The sequence below is a fragment of the Meles meles genome, chromosome 2, assembly GCF_922984935.1.
Source record: "Meles meles chromosome 2, mMelMel3.1 paternal haplotype, whole genome shotgun sequence".
Taxonomy (NCBI): domain Eukaryota; kingdom Metazoa; phylum Chordata; class Mammalia; order Carnivora; family Mustelidae; genus Meles; species Meles meles.
In genome coordinates this window covers 207,131,559-207,156,558 of record NC_060067.1, presented here as the reverse complement: position 1 = coordinate 207,156,558, position 25,000 = coordinate 207,131,559, and the positions used below count along the sequence as shown (strand labels likewise).

At 41.9% G+C, this 25,000-nt stretch overlaps 1 protein-coding gene across 1 annotated transcript in view; it reads right to left on the bottom strand.

The window, feature by feature from the left end:
- Positions 1-25,000, bottom strand: part of CSMD1 (CUB and Sushi multiple domains 1) — a 2,021,046-nt gene that overhangs the window by 683,631 nt on the left and 1,312,415 nt on the right. Inside the window, exon 7 of the mRNA XM_045997494.1 lies at positions 11,261-11,338. Within this exon, the coding sequence (XP_045853450.1) occupies positions 11,261-11,338 (78 nt within the window). The remainder of the gene's footprint in view (positions 1-11,260; positions 11,339-25,000) is intronic.

Here is a 25,000-nt window from a genome sequence, read left to right as displayed (position 1 = left end):
TCTAGACTGCACAACAAACCCTCAACACTTAACAGGAAAAGCAAACACACAAACAAAAACAATCCAAACAGAAAGTGGGCAAAATATGTGAGCAAACATTTCACTGGAGATGTACAGATGGCAAATGAGCACACGGAATGATGTTCAACATCATTAGCCATGAGGAAATGCAAATTAAGACCATAATGACACATCACTACTTACTTATCAGAATGGCTATTTTTTTTTTTTTTTAAGTCATAACATCAAGTGCCGGTGAGGATGCTGAGAAACCGATCACACAAGCATTGCCTGTGAGGGTGAAAAATGATACAGAATCGCTGGAAATAGGTCTATCAGATTCTTACAAAACTAGACATGCAAACATCATGTGATACAGCAATTACATTTCTTGGTATTTATCCAAGAGAAATAAAACCCATGTTCACGTGGAAGCCATTCATACACAGTGTCACTGCTGGCTTGTTCTTAATAGCCCCAAATGGGACCAAACCCACTATCTTTCAACAGGACAGTGGTTGAACGAACTGGTATATCAGCCAGGGGACAACTCACAGCAAGGAAAAGGAACGGACTTAACACACAGACACTCGGATGGACAGCAAGTAGGTTGTGCTGAGGGAAAAGGCCAATCACAGGTGGTTACACAGTGAATGGTCCCACTTATGTGATGTTCTTGCAACAGCAGACTGAGAGATGGAGAAGAAAGGAGTGGTGGTCAGGGGTAGCACGAGGGAGACCTGTGAGGAGGAAGCAGTTCTGTATCTTGATTATGGTAGTGATTACAAGACCTCACACGTGTGACAAGAAGGCACCAAGCTACGCGCGCACACACACACATGAGTGCAAGTAACACGGAGTAAGCTCTGCGGGTTGCTCCAAAATCAATATCCCCTTTTTGATATTATGCGATAGTTAGGAAAGATGTCACCATTCAGGACAACAGAGAAGGTACAAGATCTCCTCGTCGACGTTACGGCAAGTTCCTCAGAATCTATCCTCATTTCAAACAAACAGTTAAAAAGAGAGATCAGCAACAAGTGAAATGTTAGGAAGACACTGTGCAGGGCACATGTCAGGTGTTCTAGTCTTTGGAGGGTCACCTGTGATGCCCGTAGGCCATGAGGTCACCAGACCTTGGCATGGATCTGAAAACACCAGTGTCTGCTGGGTAGGTTCTCACCGAGTAACTGGAGACACGGGGTGTCCCCCTTCTTTAAGCTCGACACACACAGCACCCGCGCTTCTCCCAACATTTTCCTACTGAACACACTGATCGCTTTCCTAAAAATTAGCATAAATTATCAACATAATCACCATTGGTCCAACATCAGTTCATTTATCCAAATTTATCACTTGTGAGGCGAAGTTATCAAGTCTGGGCAAAATGATTTCTCCTGGAAAACTGGAAGTCAATTTCAATGTTACGATCTTGTCATTTTATAAGCACTCAAATGAGGGGACTTCATCTGAAAATATTTTCAGTTTTATCCTTGCACCTTTAAAATATGATTTAGATAAAATGATGATGCTTAAGAGATATGTACCTTTTCTCTGAATTCCCCTTGATGATACTCCAGCTCTGTCTTTACTGTGAGGCTAAATAATGTATTTCACTGACTCAGTTTCCTTGTGTTTAAAATGGAGGGCTTTACTGAATTTATAAAGAAAATACCATGATTAATTAGTTTCATCCTTCGAGTTTCTGAACAAAGTTACTCACCGGCAAACATTCAATCATATAAGGTGATTTAATTACAACAAAACGGTGATTCCTTCCGGTGCTACTGGAAATACCAATAATCCCACAATTCTCCAGAGCTCCAGTTTTTTTCATCCAATTATTGGGGGAAGATAAGGTTGTTTTATAAAATTGGAATAGAACTCATGTGATATGTTGGGCTTCCAAAAAAACAAGTGACGGAAATGCTAAAATGCATCGTGTCCTTTCACGTCCTGGATCTGTAGGCTGTTCGCCGCTCACCCTTCGCAGTGAAAGAATGCATTTTCTAGTCATCTCGCAAAGTGGGTTTTTCCCTTTAGTTAATCAATTCCGCTCCATTATTGCATGCTGAAACTATTTAAAAAGGATTTTACTTCCTACTAGGGTTACACTACAATTTAACCGTCTATAATCCAATCAAGCTACATCTCGTTTTACATATTTTAACAGATCTTTTTTTCTGGTTACTTAAGAAATTATATATGTAAATGGTGTGTTAAATCATTGAGGAACCACGTACTTCTGCTTCTAGTTACCAATGAAGCTATCCCTCCCTGTGCATCCAGACAGCACTTCCCTGTGCTGCAACAGTTTCCATAACGTTTTAAAAGATATTTTAGCTCCTGCAGTGACAAAGGCCTATTTAGAAACTGCAAGCATGATTTACTTACCTGATTTATGAAGCAATTTATGCAAACTAGTATATTCATGCTATATGGGGATGGGTCTTTGTTAAGAAAACAAGGATCTTTAACAATTGTAAAACTCCGTATTATTGCATTTTATGATAGAACAAAGTAGATTGGGGCAATTATCCCTTGTGTTTTATTAAACCTTTATACGACTGTTAGAGGTTAATGGGGCTATTATTTTTCCCACTGTCAAAATCTGCTTCAAAGCAAGATCTAGAGCACTTAGTGCCAGAAATCCAGCACGGAGAAGAACAGGCACGGCTTTTTTCTGCAGCGCTATTACAAATCACCGTAGTCTACTACCATTCAAATAAATCACCCATTAATAATACCGCAAGAAGGTTCCCTAAAAACAAAACCCAATGATGAGTACCACTGCTGGCAATTCAATAACACGCGTCGTGACTACAACAATGTTATTATGAAACAAAACATGGTTTTTGCAGAATGAGTAAAGCAAATTGTGTTAATTTTTGAAGATGATTCTCGTGGGGATTAACAGAACAGCCTTATATGCAGGTACCTGGGAAATCACGGCCGGATGAAAATTATTCCAGGACCAAATCTCAGGTGTAGGAGGCACACAGCATCTTGGACAGCTGGTAAGATTAAGGGATGAGGAATGATTCTGGTCCCTTGGTCGCCTTGTCTTAGAGGTTGTATTACATGGGCTATTCAGCGTTATTCATTGCCTCACCCCTCTCTTTCCCTCACCCCTCCCTCCGTCCTAGCCCCCCTCTGGCTCTGACTCTGGCAAGCACTGGAGAAAGGCTGTTGCTCTTAACGCCATTCTTCAAGTAACCTCTCCCAAAGCAGGCATGTCCCACTCAGTAATTCACGGATGGGCAGACTCATTCAGTAGTGGCAGGGAGGGAAAAGTCATGTATCACAAAGTGCTTTCTGACCTCCAAGAGCCCAAAATCTGGACTGACAGTGAGATTTTGCTACACACTCCTATCAACTCATAACAGAAACTTGAAAAAAAAATGATTCCTCATGGTTTTAATGTTTCCTTATGTGAAGTGGGCATCGTGTTCTAAGAACACAGAATTTTATTCTAATTAATGTGTCATTCAGTTATTTGTCTCTTTAATGTAATACATATTATTTTGATGATAAGTATACTCCTCTTTTGACCAATGCCAAGCAAATGTCTATAAATGGGATATTCAAGTGACCCAGCCATGAATAACGTCTAATATAGAAGATCTGGTGACTTGGTTGGCATAGCACTTGCTTAATTTAATACTGTTTTACATCCTCTCTTTCTGTAGATCCTTCTTTCTTATGGGTCGATCTGCTACTATTTGGAAAGAATAAATTTCTGTCCTTACTCAAACCTCAGTAAATGTCGCTACATTTATTACAACAATCATCTTTTGGTAAATACTTACCTAACTAGAAACAGCAGTAGTTTGTAATTTCCTCTAGGGAAGGGACCTATTCTGAACAGCCCTACGCTTCTGGTCTTTCCTCAGTGTGAGATGACGGACGCATGAATAAGACGGGAGATGCGAGACATAACTGAAGAAAAATGTAAGCCTCACTAGGCTACACTGCCCCAGGCCACCACATAAACTAGGAACCCCGGTGGCTCAATGCCCAAAACTTTTGAGCAACTGTTCTGTGCCCATGACTCTGCTAGGTACTTGGCAAATATCAGTGAAGAAAGCAGAAAAAAACTCTGTCCCCAAGGAACTTATATCCTGGTAGGGGGAGTGGAGATACAGGAAGTAACTAAAAACTCTCACACACACACATGCACATGCACGTCCCCACACAAGTGTACACACTAAATACACACGCACAGCGTAAGTATATACGCATGGCGGATATGACGTCCTGTAAGTGGGACAAGGAACAGAGCAAGAAAGAAGAGGAATGAAGTGGTGAGTGGGCAAAGGTGTATGGAAGTTAGGATAATCCGTGAAAGTCTTTCAGAGAAGGTGAATGCTGAGAAATGACCTGAAGGAAACGAGGGAAAAAACTCTTAAGGACAAGTGAAAAAACAGGCACAGAGAGAGGTGGAAAGAGGGTCTGGGGTCTTTACCAAACACCTCCCAACTAGGGGATGAGGGGACGAAGAAGGGGGATAGAGCAGGGAGGGAAGGGGGTCTTGTGGGACTTCCAAAGGAATTCGGATTTTCGGGGCTGTGAGGGAAACCTTTGAAGGGTTTAGGGCAGAATGACTAGAACACACTGCTCTTTCTCCCAGATGACTGGTGATGGCGTGGAGGTCACCACGGGGAAACAGGCAGACAGGGAGGCTGGATGCGGTCCACACAGTGCTGCACACCAGGGACAATGGCAGCTGGAGGTAAACAGAAATGGTTGACCTCTGATATGTGCTGGACAGATCAGGCTTGATGGCTCCTGGAGAAAGGACTGGGACCAGCTGCTGGTCCTGGGTGAGGAAAAGGAGTGATCTGCTAAGAGGAGAGATGCCTATTACATATGGGCATTAAAATGTGGGGTGGGCAGGTGGATGTCAGAGTCTACAAATCCAGAGAGAAGTCCGGGATCAGAAAGCAAACAGATCTCATTCCTTTCTAGAAGCGGATCATATAGGAACTGCTTTCCACATGATAGTTATTAGTATCGCATGACTTTTTTTTAATCTCTTGTTTTAACCCCATTAATAAGAATTAATGGTTTCTCTTTTCCTTTCCCTTAATTTCCACGAGTTACTGTTTACAGAAAAGACTGATATGAGAGACTCTTCTTGGACCGAGTCCTTTGTTTGCAAAAACCTTACTGGCGTAGAATCTGACAAGAAAGAAGAAACTGTGCGAGGCATAAGGTTAATCCTTTTTTTTTTTTTTGAGCACATCTGAGTGTAAGTAGAAAGAGAATGTTATAACTAGCATATTCCACATGTTCTTAAATTTTCCAAACTTAACAAAAAATGAAGTTTATGAATGTAGCAATTACAGTGGTAAGTGGATAAATACAGTATGACCCCAGGCAGATAGAAAATCATTTATGGGGGCATCTGGGTGGCTCAGTGGGTTAAAGCCTCTGCCTTCGGCTCAGGTCATGATCCCAGAGTCCTGGGATCGAGCCCCGCATTGGGCTTTCTGCTCCGCAGGGAGCCTGCTTCCTCCTCTCTCTCTGCCTGCCTCTCTGCCTAGTTGTGATTTCTCTCTGTCAAATAAATAAAATATTTAAAAAAAAAAGAGAAGAAATCATTTATGACGCCGTATTTTAGAAAATGGGTGAAGTCGTCAGAGGGTGTTAAAAAGGTAACTAGGACTTTATATAATTGTGATTGTATCTTCGGCTGTATACAGTCAGCCGTGTCATTCTAAAAACAGCGCCGCACAAGTTTTAAAATGTGCCCTTTGAAATAATTATTTTTGAGACTAAAGAAAAACCAGAGAAAGATGGAACGACTTAGCATCATCACAGAAGACGATATTCGATCAATCGCTTTTCATTAGCGGGATGGTCTGTTGGGCAACTTGGACTATTTTGCTTCAGGTATTTTTTCCCAAGGTAGAAAAAGTATTGATTGTCCATAGCAAAAAAAGTCAATGAAATAAATGGTTTATAGCCAAATAGAGAAGAATTCTAGGGTCATTTATTTTATAATGTTCTGGTGTTATTTTTACCCAAGCGCCTGTAAGACAACGCACGGTAGTGTTCATTTTCTCCACAATATTTTATTCTACTTTACGTTAAATAATGATTCTGCACTAAATGCCCTGCCCTGCTTGGGGAGAACAGTTGTGACTGCAGAGGCCAATACACAGCATGTGCCATCAATTCATCTGAGCGACTTGCAACACATCGATATTGAATCTGTAAAGTCGCTTTTCTTCACCTGTACATGGGGAAAACAATCTCTAGCCAAATAAGAACCGAGGCTTCCATTGACCGTCCTGCAGACTGTCATATTTTGGTGTTAGGAGGGGACCAACAGATTATCTAGCCTCAGGGTTCTCACTCTTGGGGTTGCTAAACCTGTATTCTTCCAAGGAGAAAGCCAAGAAAGAGAAGAGGGAGAAGAAACGATGTCTACTGTTTACCGTCGTTCGAAAAGAGGAAGTGGCAATTTAATAATCCCTTGGATTGTTAAATTACTCTGAGGATCCAATCTCAGAGTAAGGGTGAGCCCATCGTCACTGAGGGAGCGCAAGGAAGATCGGGGTAGGATGTTCACTGAGCGAATTAAAGATGCCCTTCTCTACATGAAGCTCCCATTTATGCTGGTATCTTTTCAAAGCTTAACGTAATTAGAAATTTAGAGCAACAGGCAGAATTAACACCTTAATTATCTTGGAGATTTTCTGAAAACATTATTAATCAATAATGAATGAGCCTGATAAAAAAATAAACTCATCTGTCATTTAATTCTAAGAGTAATGTAGGAAATCGGTCGCCCTCATTCTGTAGAGGCTGAGACCTCTCCATAGCTTGCGCCATCACTCCACCCTCGGCGATGAAGCTTATGCATGGTAAGGATGAAGGTGAATCACTAAGGGTTTGTCGGTACATGAAACCGAGGCTGGCTGAATAAACTGACCAACACAGGGATTCCGGAGCAAAATTCACAGAAGACTCAATTCCATCCAGAAGAGTAGAACAGAGAATGTGTAGGGCTTTTGTTCCACAACAGGGAAAATAGCCTTTCACATGTTTTCCCTTTCTTCCTCTGATGAGTAGATCCATGCTAAGTGTGCGTTAGTTTGGGCTATTGATGAGGAAGTGCAGTGCGTGACCCCGTGAAGGGGGCAGCTGGCGGGGGGGGGGGTTCCTGAGGACATCTCTTCTCTCATGGATCTCATCTTGGACCAAATGGATAATCCAGGCAGGTCTAGGGAGGAAATGCATGCTGGCCCGAGAGGAGACGAGCTAAGAGGCTGGAAACTGGACCGTGTGATGTATCCAGAAATATGCACCGTTTATTTTCAAACGAAACGACGGGCTATCTGTTTCGTTTGAAAATGGGTTACTCTGAACCCACATACAGCTACTAAATATTGGCGTAAACTTTCTCAATGTACAAGTTATAAAATCCTGGCTTGCTCTGGCTATAAAGCATGGTACCTTTACATGGTCTCAGCACTGCCATGATCTCACTGCTATCATGATACCAGCCTCCCATCAAACCATGAGTCCCTTGAGGTCGTCTGTCACATCCTTCCTTTTCTACACCCAGGGCCTCTCTCTTCCCGGCACTTGGTTAGGCTTGGACTGGCGATGCCAGAAGGCAGGACTCCTTGCTTTGTCTGGTGTTTGTGTTCCTTTGTTTCTTTTCAAACACCTGAATCTCTGGGTGGTTTGCCCTCTGTGGTTGACCAGAATCTTGAGCAGTTTTTATCATCTTCAACAGGAAGATGTTGAAGGAACAGGAGTCACTCCAGAGAAGAATCCTCTAAGGCAGGAGTACTTACAAGGGGGCTGTTTATCTCAGAGTAGATCCAGAGACGCCACCAGGCATAGTATGGTCCCTCACAACCTTGCAACTAAGAGCTGGACTATTATCGGCCTTTAGGCTGGAAGCAACAAGGGGAAAAAATATTAGTGCCTAATGCAGAAGGGAAGGGTCATGTAGGGTTTCAGTCTGTCTGGGAAGAGATGTGACCTTGGGCTTTTGCACCTTGGAGCAGAACCAGGTGGAAGGGACTTTCAAGGAGGTAACAGGAGGCCTCACAGTCCAGCTTTCCTTCAGCTGCTCCATGCCCCTTGCTATGGACATGAGCTGGGTGTGTGAGCAGACCACTGGCACTGTGTCTGTTCGTGTCTGGCATCCAGCAGGTGAGCATGTGTGAGCACTGCACGGCACCCCCCAGCCAAGATTCGGGAATTAAAAAGATAATCACGCAGGCGTGGCTGTCACGTCTCTTACTCCGTGCTGGGTCTCATGAAGAAGAGAGACATGGGCACAGCATCAAAACATGTCAAAACACAATGAAACACTACAACAGAGGTCAGCACAGGATGAGGTGGGACATGAGCTAGCCATGGCTGTTGAACCCTGGGCTAAACATCTGTGATGGATATTTTGTTATCCATTTGCCAAAACTCTCAGATGGAGGAACCAAGGTCAGGATAACTGGGTAAGTTGTACAATAGACATTTGTATGCTTGGATTTAAATTTCGAGAACCTCAGAGGCTGTGATCTACAGGGAACCTAGCTCTCAAGATAACGCGGGGATGCCAGAGAGTTCTGTGGTCTAGGTTCACCTCTGATGACTGGCCAAACTATTATCTAAGATCGTAGAAACAAGTTCAGTGGTTTCAACCTTACCCCTTCCTCTGCAGAATAAGACCCCCTAAGCCATGTAAATTCCTGGATGAACATTCTACTTACGTTTGTCTATTCTTCCCATTTCTAGATGGAAAGTTTGTGACGGAGTTGGTCTGCTAAACACCCCTGCTGTGCCATACCCTGGAATGGACCATCTACAAACACCTCGCCTCATCTACTGGACAAAACTCATTATGGCCTTAACTTCATAAATGATGAAACCGGGACTCGGCAACCCTCCATGCATTTACAATCCCTGAAGCCTGCCTCTCTAGCTTCAAAACCCATGTCCGTTTCTCTAGGAAACACGCCCCTTGTTTTTCCAGCCACACCTTCCATGGAAATAACATTCTATCCCTTACTACATCACTGACCTTAGAAGGTCCTCAGGTTGTTCAATCCTCATTTTTTTCCCTAATAATTAAGTCTCATGTCTGATCAAAAACAAGCTGAATACCACTGGGAGAAAGGACAGAATGTTTCTCACACCAAATGAGTAAGCAGGGATTGGTCAGTTCACGTCCCGTTCAGATAAGGATGAGAGATGTTCTCCTTACAGAGAAATCTTCTGCCTAAGTGTGGCTCTAGCAGGTAAGCTCAATGTCAGACCTAAGATGGATTGGATAGAGGGTTCACCTGCCATGTGGTTCTACATCGCTGTGCGTCATTTTAGTAAGGAGTTCAACTATAAGAAATAAATTTCAAAATTACTATAAGAACCACAAGCCCCACCCTGTTGAACATCCAGAATTAGAAGTTAACAAAAGTTAACAATATAAAATATTAAAACTTTACTATTAAAGCCCTTCCTTTCTTCCTTTGCCTCTCAGTTGTTTTCTTGCCTTTGTTTGGATGCCATCCTTTTTTTTTTTTTTTTTTAGATTGAATGGCATTTCCACGATTATCAAAAAGAAAATCTAGTGAAGATATTTACAGATCGATTTGTGTGTGGTGGCAGGTGGGTTCCTTAGGGCCTGAGCCAGTCAGAGTTTAGGGAATCCACCATCTGATAGAAGGAATCTTTGCAGCTCTCAAAACTGTTTATTGAAATCCTAACCCTTGATGTGATGGCATTTGGAGGTGGGCCTTTGGGAGGTAAGTAGGTTATGAGCCGGAGCTCTCCTGATGAGATTAGTGCCCTTATAAAAAGAGACAGGAGATGCTCTCTCCCTCGGCCATGCCAGGCTACAATGAGATGACAGCCATCTCTGAACCAGGAAGCAAGTCCTCACCTGACCTTGAATCTGCCTTTATCTCAGACTTTCCAGACCTCTAGAACCATGTGAAATAAATTTAAACCACTCAATCCAGGGTACTTTGCTATGATAGCTTGAAAGATCTAAGACATGCCCAGTATTGGACACCTACAACCCAGGGGTCTGTGTCTATTTCTTTGCCTTTTGCAAGTGCCAGGGAACAGGGCCATCAAACAGTCAATGGACCCTTGTTACATAAACAATGAGAAGGACACCACAGAATAGCGTATCAAGAAAGCAGAGATAGGTCAAACTACAAAGTGATTTTTAAAAGATGTGTAATGTTTTTACTCTTGTTTATTAGTTTTTGTGGAGTATTTCTTATGGATAAAACTTGCTGCAGAAGCCCAATATATCATAAGAATGAAAATAGAGTAAGTTGAGCTGCAGGAACTCCAGATGTCCATCCTGAGCCTTCTACTTCTACTAAGTGTTATGCAGTGAGAAAAGAGATGAGATGCATGGTTCCCAATATTCCCTAAGGAGCACCAAGAGAGCGGGTAAGTAGGGACACCAAAAGAAGTCCCCGGAAAGAACAGAAAAGGCAACCCACCAGCTTGAACAGCTTAAAAATAGACATTTTTACATGGCAGTAAGACATTTTACATGGCACATGGGAAAGGACCACACCGGAAATACCCACTTGGATACCAGCTGACGGAGCCTGGTGATGTGCACTTAGTGGGCCAGGTAGACCCACAGTGCAACGGTGACAAACAAAGACTGTAACAGGTAGGAACATGACACCAGGGGAACAAAACCAGCGAAAAGCTAGCTGTGCCTCTGTCAGCAAACGCTTCCAAGTGGGTTCAAGAGGGTCCTCTAAGCATTGCTTGGAATTCCGCATTCAGTGGCAGGAGAGAGGGCATTTCTGGCAGTGAAGCTGTTTTATTCTTCAGACCAGTTCCTCAGGACATTTTAATAGGAAAATGAAACGACAAGCCTCCCATGTCCCACACACCAATCTGGGTGGGGTACGGCATATACAGGTGTGGAAAAGGAAACCGGGATCAAAACACCTGACAGTGGGACACTTATTTAAGGGAGAAATTGGAAGGTCCAGTTTCACGGTGACTAAGGAGGACACAGAGTAAAGATCGATTTGAGATACATTCAGGAGATTCATTTAGGAGAATGTCAACATGACGTCCTTCCCCAACAACGTGACGCCAACACGTATTCTTTCTGTCAGAAAATACTTTTAGAGGTAGAAAAGTAGCAAGAGATGAAGCGAGAAAAGCATTTTATAGAATTACTTCTCCAGAACCCATCCATTCTCTCCTGTTTCACCGCAATCGACATATCAATCCTCACAGAAAAAGAAAGCGGACTTACAGACAGAGTTTTTATGGCTACTGTCCTTGCTGGGCATCATCTTGACTCCTCTCGACTTCAGTTCAATCGCCTTTTTCACTGAAAGAAAGCAAAGAAAGCCATTAGTAGGCACGACGCAAAGAGATCCCATAAAGTAGTGCTTTATCCTCACAGCATTTCCAGTCATGACTGCTTGCCCAAGCTCTGGAGAATGGGACACGTTCTAAGAGGTTAATGATGCAAAGAAAATGAAGTATAAGAGCTTGTGAATAATTAATGCAAAGCTATCAGACAGCAAGATCATGTCCTGTAACCACAGTGACAGAAGCTAGAAATAATATGTGATACAGTGTAGCTTCTCCATCTGAAGTTACTCACCAGCAGCAATGGCCAGTCTAGAAACCATGATCATTCTCCAGGTACTCAAGAGGATTGCTCTCTCAGTGTGTGTACGGTGACTATAGAGCCTTCTAAATCTGCTACATTCAAGATCATTTGTAGATAAAATTGAAAGTTGCTCATTTATTTATTCACGTAGTTATCTGGCCATGCAAAGTTTAGCAAATATGCACTGGTGGGGAGCAACCATGGGAAAGCATGTTCTGAGTGCTGGGGATAAAATATTCAGTAACATGCTAAATACAAGAATGCCAATCCTGGGGCGCCTGGATGGCTCAGTGGGTTAAAGCCTTTGCCTTCGGCTCAGGTCATGATCCCAGAGTCCTGGGATCGAGCCCCGCATCGGGCTCTCTGCTCCGCGGGGAGGCTGCTTCCTCCTCTCTCTCTGCCTAGCTGTGATTTCTCTCTGTCAAATAAATAAAACATTAAAAAAAAAAAGAATGCCAATCCTTCCAGATGCTTATTACCTATAGATAACATTTTTTTAAAAAGCATCTATGAAATTGGTTTCTAAAGTCACAGTTCTCAGGTTTAAATTTAAGTGATTTTATTATTCTAGGTCCTACATCAGATATTTAAAGAAGTTCTATTTTTCTGATCATTTCTCAGAAAAAAATGTGAGGAGGCATTTATGGGAAGAAACTAGAAAATAATATTTTAATTCAAACATATAATGTTTTAAATATTAAAATTATATTATTTTAATTAAAGTAATAATTTAATAATATTTATAATAAATAAATTTAATATTTAGTTTAAACAGTTATGATTTACATAAATGAGCCTGGACCTAGAGTAGCTGAAAGCATGCAGACCTGAGTTTGAATCTTTGCCAACAACTCGTTAGCTATGTGGTCTGGATAAGTTACTCTGTTGGACTATCTGTAAAGTGGGGTGCCATGGTTAACTTTATGTGTCAACTTGACCGGGTTACAGACTTTCCAGATACTTGATGAATAGTATTCCAGGAGCTTCTGTGGGAGGGTTTTTTGAATGTGATTAACATTTAGATCAACTGGGACACCTGGTTGTCTCAGTCAGTTAAGGGTCTGACTTTGATTTCAGCTCAGGTCACGACCTTAGGGTCAGGGGATTGAGTCCCGTGTTGGGTTCTATGCTCAGCATGGAGTCTGCTTGGGATTTTCTCTCTCCCTCCACTGCTTCTCCCATTCTAAATAGATAGATAGATAATCTTTAAAAATTTACTCAACTGAGTAGAGCAAATTGCTCTCCCTAATGTGGGTGGCCCATATCTAATCAGTAGAAGGTCTGTATCGAAAAAAAAAATGCTGACATTCTCCAGAATAGGAAAGAATTCTTCCTGCTTGCCTGCTTTCATTTCGAGACATTAGTCTTTTGTTTTGTTTTGTTTTGTTTTCCTGCCTTAAAATTCCAACCGAAACATCAGTTCTTCCTGGGTCCTGAGCCTACCAGCCTTTGGACAGGGACGACACCATCAGCTCCCGTGGTTCTCTAGCTTACGCACTCACTCCGCAGATCTTTGGACTTCTCAGCTCCCATAACTGTTGAGATCCAGTTTCTTATAAAAAGTCACATGCATCTTGCTACCTCTGATTCTCTGCAGATCCCTAATACAATGGGATGCTGATACCAAAAGCAGAGTTATTAACGCTGTGCAGGAAGGTTTAGATGTTCAGGGTAGCAGATGCCCCTGAACACAGTAGCAGTCCATGATGGTGTTCACTATTACTTTCCTATCTCTGTGGTCAGATGTTTGCCCTAGCTGTGGCCCCAGGAATTGTCCTCTGGGATTGTCCTCCCGAGGCTGATGTCAATGAACCTCTGTTCCTTCTCCACTCTGCCACCATCTGGCCACACTATCCTCCGACCCTCTGGCTACCAGGTCTCTGCAGCTCTGCTTCTCAGAGTCTCACTTCCCACTTCTCACCTCACTCTTCATAAGGACATTGGCTGCCAACTTACATTTTGGGAAGCATCTTCAAGACTATGGTTTTTAATTCTCCCACAACTCTGCTATGTCTTGTGCAGAACTTTACTCATATTAGCACGCCAGGAAACCAAGGCTCACAGATTTGTTGAACGTGCACAGGGGGTAAGATGTGTCACTTGGATAGAGATCTTCTCACTCAGAACCCAAGACCCTCCCTGTGCTCTGCCAGCTTGAGTGTGGGAGGCACGAAGGTAGAGACCCCTCACAGGAAGGAAGCTGAACGTGGAAGGCAGCCTTGCCCCTGGACTTCAGAATCACCTGCGTATCACCAAAGCTGAAGGAAAAGCATAGTTTATGGATACTTTTACTTTTTTGTTTTTCTTTCTGAAATGGGATAAAAGCTGATTCTCCATCATTTCCCACCTCCCCCTTAAAAAGAAAGATTTTACATTTGAGGAAAGAGGCAATTCCTCCATGTTGGCATTGAAAACACCTTTTCAGGTAGAAGGCACCTTTGCAAACACCTCCCCTGAGGAGGGAAGCACGGGAAATTTCTTTGGAAGAAACGCGGAGTGCTAGCCGCTGAGCAGATTGAGGATTCGGGATTTGGGAGTGGACAAGACAAAGCTGCCATCAGATGGGTAAAGTGAGGGGTGGCAGCTTTCACCAAAGCTGAGATGCACAACAACCATAGGTAAGATACAGTGGCAGGCACCAGGAGTCAGTCCTCTCCGCCTGCTCCCTCCTCATCTGCACTTCTGCTCATCCTTATCTCCGTGTGGTGGGAAAACGAGGTCTGGCACCTGCTCTCATTACAGTGCTGGTGGCTGCAGTGATTGTGTCTGTCAGACTCCCTGGAACGATGTTTTAATTTGAACTGGTGAATGCCTCCATGTGCATCACCCGTCATAACCACTGTCTTGTGCTGAAATAACTTTGTCTTGAAGTTACTCAGGAGAGAGGCAATGAGTGCACAATAAATAACGGACAGGGATCAATGGGAGATAATAACGAATATAAAACTAAAGCAAACGTCACCCAAATAAACAGACAGAACAAACAGGACTCCATGCACTCAGAAAATATAGAGAAATAAAAAGAGTAGCTTTCACGGTACAATAATGATGTCTAAATATACGGAACCGATCTGGGAGTTTGATGGATTCTGGAACTTTGCAAATAAGTCTGTAGTTGTGTGAAGCTAAATCCACCAAGGGGTTTTCCCCCAATAAAATGGTGATGCGCCGCTTACGCCAATGTGCTCCACTGAGTCCTGATTTACGACAAATCACTGGTCTTCTGATTGCACTGCACTGGCTCTTGGCAACGTTGTCCAGAAAGGGCGATTGACTTGTGCATCCTCCATCCTGCGGTCCCCCTTTTCCTCTACCTGGGATCCTCCTCTTCTCCCCAGCTCCCCACAGACCTGAACCCAGAGTTCCTCTGACCAGGAAAGATGCAGGAGGTGAGGGAGAGAATAGGGCAGGCAGATGGGGCTTCTCCAGAATCATGGCTCTCCCAGGACAATCTCTACCCAATAGCCTGAAGTTGTCTATGGATAAAAGTGTTTACCCCATTTGCTCTCAGTTCTTAGAAGGAATCATAAAATCATGCTTCCTGATGGATAACAATACTAATTCCTGGGTCAACTTCAAGACGTATGGAATCAGGAACCCTGGCGATAAGCCCCATCTTTAAACTTCATATTTTTAGCTACCCAGTTTTGCTTTGTTTTCCTTCCTCTCCATTAGTTTGTTTTCTTTTGGGGTGGGGTGGGGGAGGCAACTGGATAAATGCCAAGGTTAGAGTCTGAGAGTCACTGGTCTATCTCCCTTAGATTATTCCTCAGTAATTCAGATTCTACGGCCTCAAACAGATACATCAGTCCTTTCTTACAAGGAAATTTAAGAAGGTAAAAAACTCTAGCAACAATATTTGCAGATGAAGCATAGAAAAGATTGAGAAGGAGCACCAGTAAGGATGTGTTATTTTGTTTCATATGTTCGCTCTTTTTTTTGTTTTTTCTTTTACTCTCATCTGTCAGGGTTAGGATAAACCTCACTTCAGGTCATTTGGAGATTTGAGAGAATGACCACCATACTGAAATGCCAATGGTTTTTCATAACCACGTTTAAAGTGGCGGGAAGGGGAGACACAAATATGACTCTTCCTTTATAATGCAGCTGCTTTCCCTATCCGTTCCAAAGGGAACGTCCTTCCCATCCTGTGTCCACGACTGCTTCCTAATCAAGCTTGGTTGTGGATGCTTCCCAGGTTCCCTCCCTGTCCCGGGCAGGGGACATCACAGAGGTGCTCATGCTTACTAGACCTCTACTAGGAAGCCGAGTCATATCTTCTAAGACTCGTATGCCCTCAGCTTCCTGCACCAGTGTCTAAAACACTGCTTTACCTGTCAGGAAGAGCTCAGATCATTTCAAGTAAGTAAAAGAAGAGAAAAATTATTTCAAAAAATTTAACTTACTAAATTCGGGACCAGAAACCATTAAGAAATCTAACCAACCACAGAAGAAATGGTTTCCTGCATACACCTCAACCATGGACACATCTGAGGGACTCAAGGTTTGCAATAAAAAATATAAACCTTGTTAACTGCCCTTATTATTGACTCCGGGGATTATCATAATTTCATTAGTTTTATTAATTTAATATAAAAGTATATATATCTAGTTATATAAAAGACAGGTTTATAACATGTATACAAATGAAACTATTGGAGCTTTTTTTGTCAGAAATATTCTTGTTCTGTTCATCTTGCAATTATTTAACCAAAATGTTTTTATTAAATTTGATAACTAAGCAATTATATCCTATAAGATATTAATCTTCTGTATCTATGTTGTCTTTTCATATTTTATCGTTAGTAAATATGATTTATTTCAAATTTCATTTTTATATCAATTTATTCTTGAATTAGTAGCAACAGCATTCATTTTTTTCCCTTAATTGTGTTGTTAGTCACCATACAGTACATCATTACTTTTTTGATGTAGTGTTTCATGATTTTTTCTTTGCATAAAAGACCCAGTGCTCCATGCAATCTGTGCCCTCCTTGATACCCATTACCAGGCTCACCCAATCCCCACAGCACCCTCCCTTCTAAAACTATCTGTTTGCTCCCTGGAGTTCATAGTTTCTCATGGTTCATCTGATTTCTCCCAATTCATTTTTCCCTTCTCCTAATGCTCTCCATGCTATTTCTTACGTTACACAAATAAGTGAAAACTTATGATAATTGACTTTATCTGTTTGACTTATTTCACTAGCATAATCTCCTCCAGTCCCATAAAGTTGATGGAAAAGTTGGGTACTTATCCTTTCTGTTGTCTGAGTAATATTCCATTGTGTATATGGCCCACGTCTTCTTTATCCATTCATCTCTTGAAGGGCATTTTGGCTGTTGTGGCCATTGCTGCTATGACATTGGGGTACAGATGGCTCTTCTTTTCACTACATCTGTAACTTTGGGGTAAATACCCAGTAGTGCTATTGCAGGATCATAGGGAAGCCCCATTTTTTCATTTTTTGAGGAACCTCCACACCATTTTCCAAAGTGGCTGCACCAATTTGCATTCCCACGAACAATGTAAGAAGGTTCCCCTTTTCCCACAACTTCTCCAGCATTTGTTGCTTCTTGCCTTGCTGACCTTTTCCATTCTAACTGGCATAAGGTGGTATCTCAATGTGGTTTTGATTTGAATCTCCCTGAGGGCTAATGATGATGAAGACTTTTTCATCTATTAGCCATTTGTATGTCTTCTTTGGAAAAGGGTCTGTTCGTGGCTTCTGCCCATTTTTTTGATTTGGTTATCTGTTTTTTGGGTGTTGAGTTTGAGAAGTTTTTCATAGATCTTGGATATCAGCCCTTTGTAGTGTCATTTGCAAATATCTTCTCCCATTCTGTGGGTTGCCTCTTTGTTTTGTTGACTGTTTCCTTTGCTGTGCAGAAGCTTTTTATCTTGAGGTAGTTCCAAAAGTTCTGTTTCGCTTTTGTGTCCTTTGCCTTTGGAGACATGCCTTGAAAGAATTTGCTGTGGCTGATGTCAAAGAGGTTGCAGCTTGTGCTCTCCTCTAAGATTTTTATAGATTTCTGTCTCACATTAAGGTCATTCATCCATTTAGAGTTTATCTTTGTGTACGATGTAAGAGAATGGTCAGGTTCATTCTTCTGTATATGGCTGTCCAATTATCCCAGCACCATTTATTGAAGAGACTGTCTTTTTTCCATAGGATATTTTTTCCTCCTTTGTCAAAGATTATTTGACCAGAGTTGAGAGTTCATATCTGGGCTCTCTACTCTGTTCCATTAGTCTATATGTCTGTTTTAGTGCCAATACCATGCTGTAATATAGCTTGAAATCAGGCAACATAAGGCACCCAGGCTTGTTTTTCTTTTTCAAGATTTCCTTTGTGATTCAGGGTCTTTCCTGGTTCCATACAAATTTTAGGATTGTTTTTTCCAGCATTTTGAAAAATGCTGTTGGTATATTGATTGGGTTGGCATTCAAAGTATAGATTGCTCTAGGCAGCATAGACATTTTAATGATGTTTATTCTTCGGATCCATGAGCATGGAATGTTTTTCCCTCTTTTTGTGTCTTCTTCAATTTCTTTCAAAAGTGTTCTGTAGTTCCAAGAGTATAGATCCTTTACCTCTTTAGTTAGGTTTATTCCAAGATATCTTACGGTTTGGGGTGATATTGTAAATGGAATCAATTATCTAATTCCTCTTTCTAAAGTTTCATTATTAGTGTTTACGAAAGCAACTGATTTCTGTGCATTGATTTTGTATCCTGCCACATTACTGAATCACTATATGAGTTCTAGCAATTTGAGGGTGGAGATTTTGGGCTTTCCACATAACTATCATGTCATCTGTGAAGAGAGAGAGTTTGACTTCTTCTTTGCCTATTTGAATACCTTTTCTTTCTTTTTTTTTTCTTCCTTACTTTGCTTCCTTCCTTCCTTCCCTTCTTCCTTCTTTCCTTTTTTTTTTTTTTTTTTTTTTTTTTTGGTCTGATTGCTGTTGTTAAGACTTCTAGTACTATGTTGAAAAACAGTGGTGAGAGTGGGCATCCTTGTCGTGTTTCTGATCTCAATGGGCAGGCTCTAAGCTTTTCCCCATTGAGAATAATATTCACTGTGGGTTTTTCATAAATGGATTTTATGAAGTTGAGGAATGTTCCCTCTATCCCAACATCTGAAGAATTTTAATCAGGAAAGGATGTTGTATTTTGTTAAATGATTTTTCTGCATCATTTGAGAAGACCATGTGGTTCTTGTCTCTTATTAATTTGTTCTATCACTTTGGTTGATTTGCCAATGTTGAACCACCCTTGCATCCCAGGGATAAATCCTACCTGGTCTTGATGGGTAATCTTTTTAATGTACTGTTGGATCTTGTTATCTAGGATCCTGTTGAGAACTTTAGCATCCATATTCATCAGAGATATTGGTCTGAAATTCATTTTGATGGGGTCTTTGCCTGGTTTGGAGATCAAAGTAATGCTGGTCTCACAGAAAGAATCTGGAATTTTTATATTTTTTGAAACAACCGCAGGAGAATAGGTATTATATCTTCTTTGAAGGTTTGGTAGAATTCCCCCAAGGAATCCATCAGGCCCTGTATTCTTGTTTTCTGGGAAATTTTGGATCACTGCTTCAATCTCATTACCATTTTTTGGTCTATTCATGTTGTCAGTTTCTTACTGTCTCACTCTTGGAAGTTTATGTTTCCAGGAATGCATCCATTTATTCTAGGTTACTTAATGTATTGGCATATAGCTGTTCATAACAATTTATGATTATTGTTCCTAGTTCCTTGGTGTTAGTTGTGATCTCCCACCTTTCATTCATAATTTTATTAATTTGGGTCCTTATCTTTTCTTTTGGATAAATTTGGCCAGTGATTTGTCAATCTTATTAATTCTTTCACAGAACCAGCTTCTAGTTTCATTAATGAGTTCTACTGTATTACCTGTTTCTAATTCATTGATCTCTGTTCTAATCTTTAATTATTTCCCTTCTTGTGCATGGGTTAGATTCAATTTGTTGTTGAGTCTCCAAATCTTTAAGGTGTAAAGACAGTTTGTGTATTTGGGATTTTTCTATTTTTTTGAGTGAGGCTTGGATGGCTATGTATTTCCCCCTTAGTACCACCTTTGCCATATCCCATAGGTTTTGGATCAATGTGTCTTCATTCTTATTGGTTTCCATGAATTGATTAAGTTCTTCTTTGATTTCCTGATTGACCCAAACATTCTTGAGCAGGATGGTCTTTAGCTTCCAAGTGTTTGAATTTCTTCCAAATTTTTTTTGTGATTGAGTTCGTTTCAAAGCACTGTGATCTGAGAATATCCAGGGAATAATCTCAATCTTTTGGTATCAATTGAAACCTGATTTGTGACCCAGTATGTGGTCTATTCTGGAGGAAGTTCCATGCCAACTTGAGAATAATGAGTATTCTGTTGTTTTAAGCTGGAATGTTCTGTATATATCTATGAGGTCCATCTGGTCCAATGTGTCATTCAAAGCTCTTGTTTCTTTATTGATTTTCTGATTAGTCGATCTGTCTGTTGCTGAGAGTTGAGTGTTGAGGTCTCCTACAATTAATGTATTATTACCAATATGTCTCTTCATTTTGGTTAACAGTTGGCTTATGTAATTGGCTGCTCCCATGTTCTAGATATTTATAATTGTTGGATTATAAATGGCATAGATATTTATAATTGTTAGATCTTCTTGTTGGATAGATCCTTTAAGAATGATATAGTGTCCTTCTGTATCTTTAACTACAGTCTTAACCTTTACATCGAATTCGTCTGATATGAGAATTGCTACCCCAGCTTTCATTCGCAGTTTGTTGGCATGAAAGATGCTTCTCCATCCCTTACTTTCAGTCTGGATGTATCTTTAGTTTCAAAATGAGTCTCTCATAGACAGCATATGGATGGGTCCTTCTTTTTATCCAGTCTGCAACGCTGTGCCATTTAATGGTAGCATTTAGGCCATTCACATTGAGAGTGATTATTGACAGATAAGAATTTATTGTCATCATGTTATCTCTGAAGTTCTTGTTTCTACAGATCGTGTCTGTATATCTCTGTTCTGTATCACTCTTGGGGTCTTGCTCCTTTTATAGAATCCCCTTTAATATTTCTTGCAGGGCTGGCTTGGTGATCACATATTCTTTCCGTCTCTGCCAGTTGTGGAAGCTCCTTATCACTCCACCCATTCTGAATGATAGCCCTGCTGGATAAAGAATTCCTGGCTGCGTATTCTTCTCATTGAGTGCCCTGAATATGTCTTTCCAGGACTTTCTGCCTTGCCAGGTCTCTGTGGATGGGTCTGACATTATTCTGATGTTCCTCCCTCTGTACTTAAGGAATCTCTTTCCCCTAACTGCCCTTAAGATGGTTTCCTTGGTTCTCAAATTGACAAGTTTTACTATTACATGCCTGGGGATTGATCTCCCCTCATTGATCTTGGGGTGTCCTCTTTGCCTCTAGAACATGATTACTTGTTCCATTCCCCCAGATTAGGGAAGTTCTTGGCTACGATTTGGTCTCATACACCTTCTAGTCACCTCTTTCTCTCTCTCTCCACTTCCACAGGGACCCCAATAATTCTGACATTGGAATGTTTCATGGCATCATTTATTTAATTAATTCTGTTTTTCCTGGATTCTAAGCTGCTTGCTTTGTTCCAGGCCACCTCCTGATCCTTCTTTTCCATCCATTTGTCTTCAAGATCCCTAATTCATTCTTCTGTCTCATTTACCCTTAGCTGTTAGAGCATCTAGATTAGATTGGATCTCATTGATAGGATTTTTAAGTTCTGCCAGATCTGCTCTCACGTCTTCCCTTAAAGAATGTATGTTGCCATTAATAGTTTTCTCCAGCCTGACTACTGTCTTCATAATTGCTACCCTGAAGTCTATTTCTGACACGTTGCTCAGATCCATATCCATTAGATCTGCTGCAGAGGCCATTGTCTCTGGATCTTTTCTAAGCTGGGAATTCCTCCTCCTTGTCATTCTGTTCAGTTGTGGTTGAGGGGATATACAGCTGAAAATATCAACCACAATCCAGGCAAGGTGAACACTGAGAAGGTTTGGAGCAATCAGAAGTCACCACCAGAAAGAAAGAAAGAAAGAAAGAAAGAAGGCGCAAATGAGCCCCAAGAGTAAGATTTATAAAGCACAAAACCAAAAACAAACAAACAAACAAACAAACAGAAAGACCTACAAAAGAAAAAGAAAAGAAAAAAACCGCAAAATAAAAAATGGGGGATGACAGGAAGATGGTTATAATCCCTTGATGTGGGTAAGGAGGGGTATTTCGGTCCTTTCTGGGTGTATCTTGTTATCTGTTTTAGAGAACTCAACTTTCCAGAGACACAGGGAAATTAAAACTGGTATATATATAAAGGTATTATTGAATAGGGATAAAAGGACTACATTTAGCTTATATCTACATCTATATCTAAAAAAGAAAAAAGTCTGTGTATGAAAAAGTTCAACTTAAAAAGTTACGATGCGATATGTTATAATAACATCCATTTGAAATGGTAAGTAGGCAAGATGACCAAAGGACAAATATCATGAGAAAGAATTTAAAAATAGAGAGCTAGATGGAATCGAATAAATATATAGGCTGTGAGGCAATACCAGGAGCTTAATATTCTGTTTTCCCCTGGTGTTGGGGTTTTGAAGTTTCATGGGGAACCTGTGGTTGTTGTCCTCTTGTTCCTTCAACTTCTCTTCTGGTGGGGATGGGAGAGTACTGCATTATTTTTCAGTCAGTCCTGATTGGGCTTAGGGGGAACTAGTTTTTCAGGCTTTTGTTTTCTGGAGGCTTTTGTTCTCTGGCAGCTTTTCACACCTTTTTGGAGAGTCTAAACTTCTGTACCCAAACCTCCGCCTCCGAGAGAAGGCTCAGGCTGCTCTGCTCTGAATGGTCCAGAACACAGACTCCCCCTCTGCAAACCCTGTTGAACACTGTAGCCTCGCAGAGGTGGTGTGTACCCGTCTCAGGGGTTGCCCGAGGCCCTCGTTCATCTCTGCACGCGGTACTACCAAAACCATGAGGGATGCTGGTCTGGGTGAACCGGGTCCCAGTGGTTGCTGTTCCCGGGACCGCCGACTAAAGCCCAAGACGGTCCTCTCAGGCAGCTGGCAGCCCCAGGGACCACCAGCTGGAGCCCACATCCAATGCCCTCAGCCCCGGTGGTGGTGGAGATAGCAGAGGCGGCCCTGGTGGCTCCAGCAGCCACCAGCCCCAGGGACTGTGGACTGGAGGCTGCGTGAGCGGCGGCAGCTACGGTCTGTCCTGGGACCGTGGGCTTAGGTCCACGCCTGTGGCCGCCCAGTCCCAACATTAGTCCTTATGTCCCTTGTTCTGTTTCAGCGCTGTTGTCGGTCCCTTCCCTTCTTGCAGCCACCGGTCTCCAAGCTCAGGTGGGTCCCCAAGCACAGGGCGCTTTCGCCCGGGGTGTTACTCTCCAGCAGCTGACTTCTGGGGCTCCCTCCCCTTTCTGTCTATCCTCCGCTGTCTGTCCCGCATTCTCAACTCCTCTGTGCCTCTCACTGAGGATCCTCTGCTCCCGCAGACATCCAGAAGTGCATGATCTTACGTCTGGGCTGGCTTCATGGGGGTCCAGAGTGCTCTGGGGCATAGCTAGCTCAATTCAGGGACCGGTTGAAACGGGGTTTTCTACTCCTCGGCCACCTTGCCGCCGTCCAGCAACAGCATTCTTTAAAAGAGATTGTGCTCGGTGGGTTGTTTGGCATATTCTCTGTTTAGAAAAATCTAAATTTGGATTATCTCAGAGTTTTGTCAACGTTTTTTGAAGAGAAAGATAAATGTTTTGAAAGTAATTTATCTTGAGGGATTCCAGTGGTTTGCATGCTTTTATTATAAAGCTCACTTTTCCCCCTAAGAACAATTATACCCTAATTTTTAAAAAATGCTTTCAAAATATTCAATTGCTTCATTAACAGATCCAATCACCTAGCACCCCCAGGCAAATTGTTTAACATTTCTTCATTAGATTTCACCGTTGTTTATAATGAGTGCTCAAAATTCAAATAGTTTATACGCCCATTAAAAGATTTTTATTATTTATTTATTTTTAAATTTTGGGTTTTTAAAAATATTTCTTCATTTATTTATGAACTTTATGTATTTATTTGACAGATAGAAAGAACAACCAGGGGAAGCAGCAGAGGGAGCTAGAGAAGCAGACTCCTGCTGAGCAGGGAGCCCGATGTCGGACTTGATTCCTGGACTCTGGGACAATGACCTGAAGTCAGACACCTAAAAACTGAGTCCCCCAAGCAAGTTAAAAATTTTTAAACTACAAATCAAATGCATCTAGAATTAAATAACCCAAGTTTCACTACATATTTACTAAGTATTTACTCAGTTTCCTGTTGTTAATTATGGTTCATGTGAACAGCACATACACTAATGATGGCTGTTCTCCTGGAGGATGGGGATGTTCTCCCGCCTAAAATCAGAATGTCTACATCCATTTCTCCCGGAGGATGGAGATGTTCTCCTGCCTAAAATCAGAATCTCTACATCCATGCTACAGTTCAGCACCAAAAACACTGTGCCATAATTTTTCCTCCTTTTGCATAACTTTTTTTTCTTTTCTGCTGGATCAATTACATTATCATGCTGCTTTGCTTTGCTTCCCATGATTATAACCCTAACAAAAGGAGGGAGCAGCAAGAAAAGTAAGCATGCAAAGAGACTGAAGTGTCTCATGGTCCACACTCCCCTACAGAGGCCACGGTCCGTGTTCTGCCGTTTCCTGGGGAGCAGGGAGAGGAAAGTCCTCAAATGAACTGTTATATTGATACAGCGTTCCCCTTTGTCCCCTTACCTGCAGGACTAGTTCCACGAGCCCAGGGGATGCCTGAAATGGTGGATAGCACAGAACCCTGTCCATCTATGATTTCTCCTGTACATGCACACCGATGTTAAAGTATAATTTATAAATTAGGTGCTATAAGAGATTAATAAGAATAACTAGCCATCCAATAGAACAGCTATACCTATATAAAGGTATGTGAATGTGTTCTTTCTCTCTCTCAAAACATCTTATTGTCCTGTGCTCACCCCTCCTGTGACAGGTGAGATGAAAAAATGCCTGGGTCAAGAGATGAAGGGACACGAAAGACCCAGGTGCAGTGACCTAGGCTGCTGCTGATGTTCTGAGGGAGCCTCAGGAGGGGGAACCTCTGCTTCCCACTCAGCTCCCCAGGGGACTGAGACCAGAAAGTCCGGCTCCAGAGAAGGGGGACTGCTGTGCGCCCCTCCCCATTCTCTCTGGAGCCTGAAATCAGTCCTGAACAAGGTGAGCTCTACCTTCCCTGTCGCTAAACCTCCTGGTCATTTCTCACTAGCACATCCCCACTGTAACCGT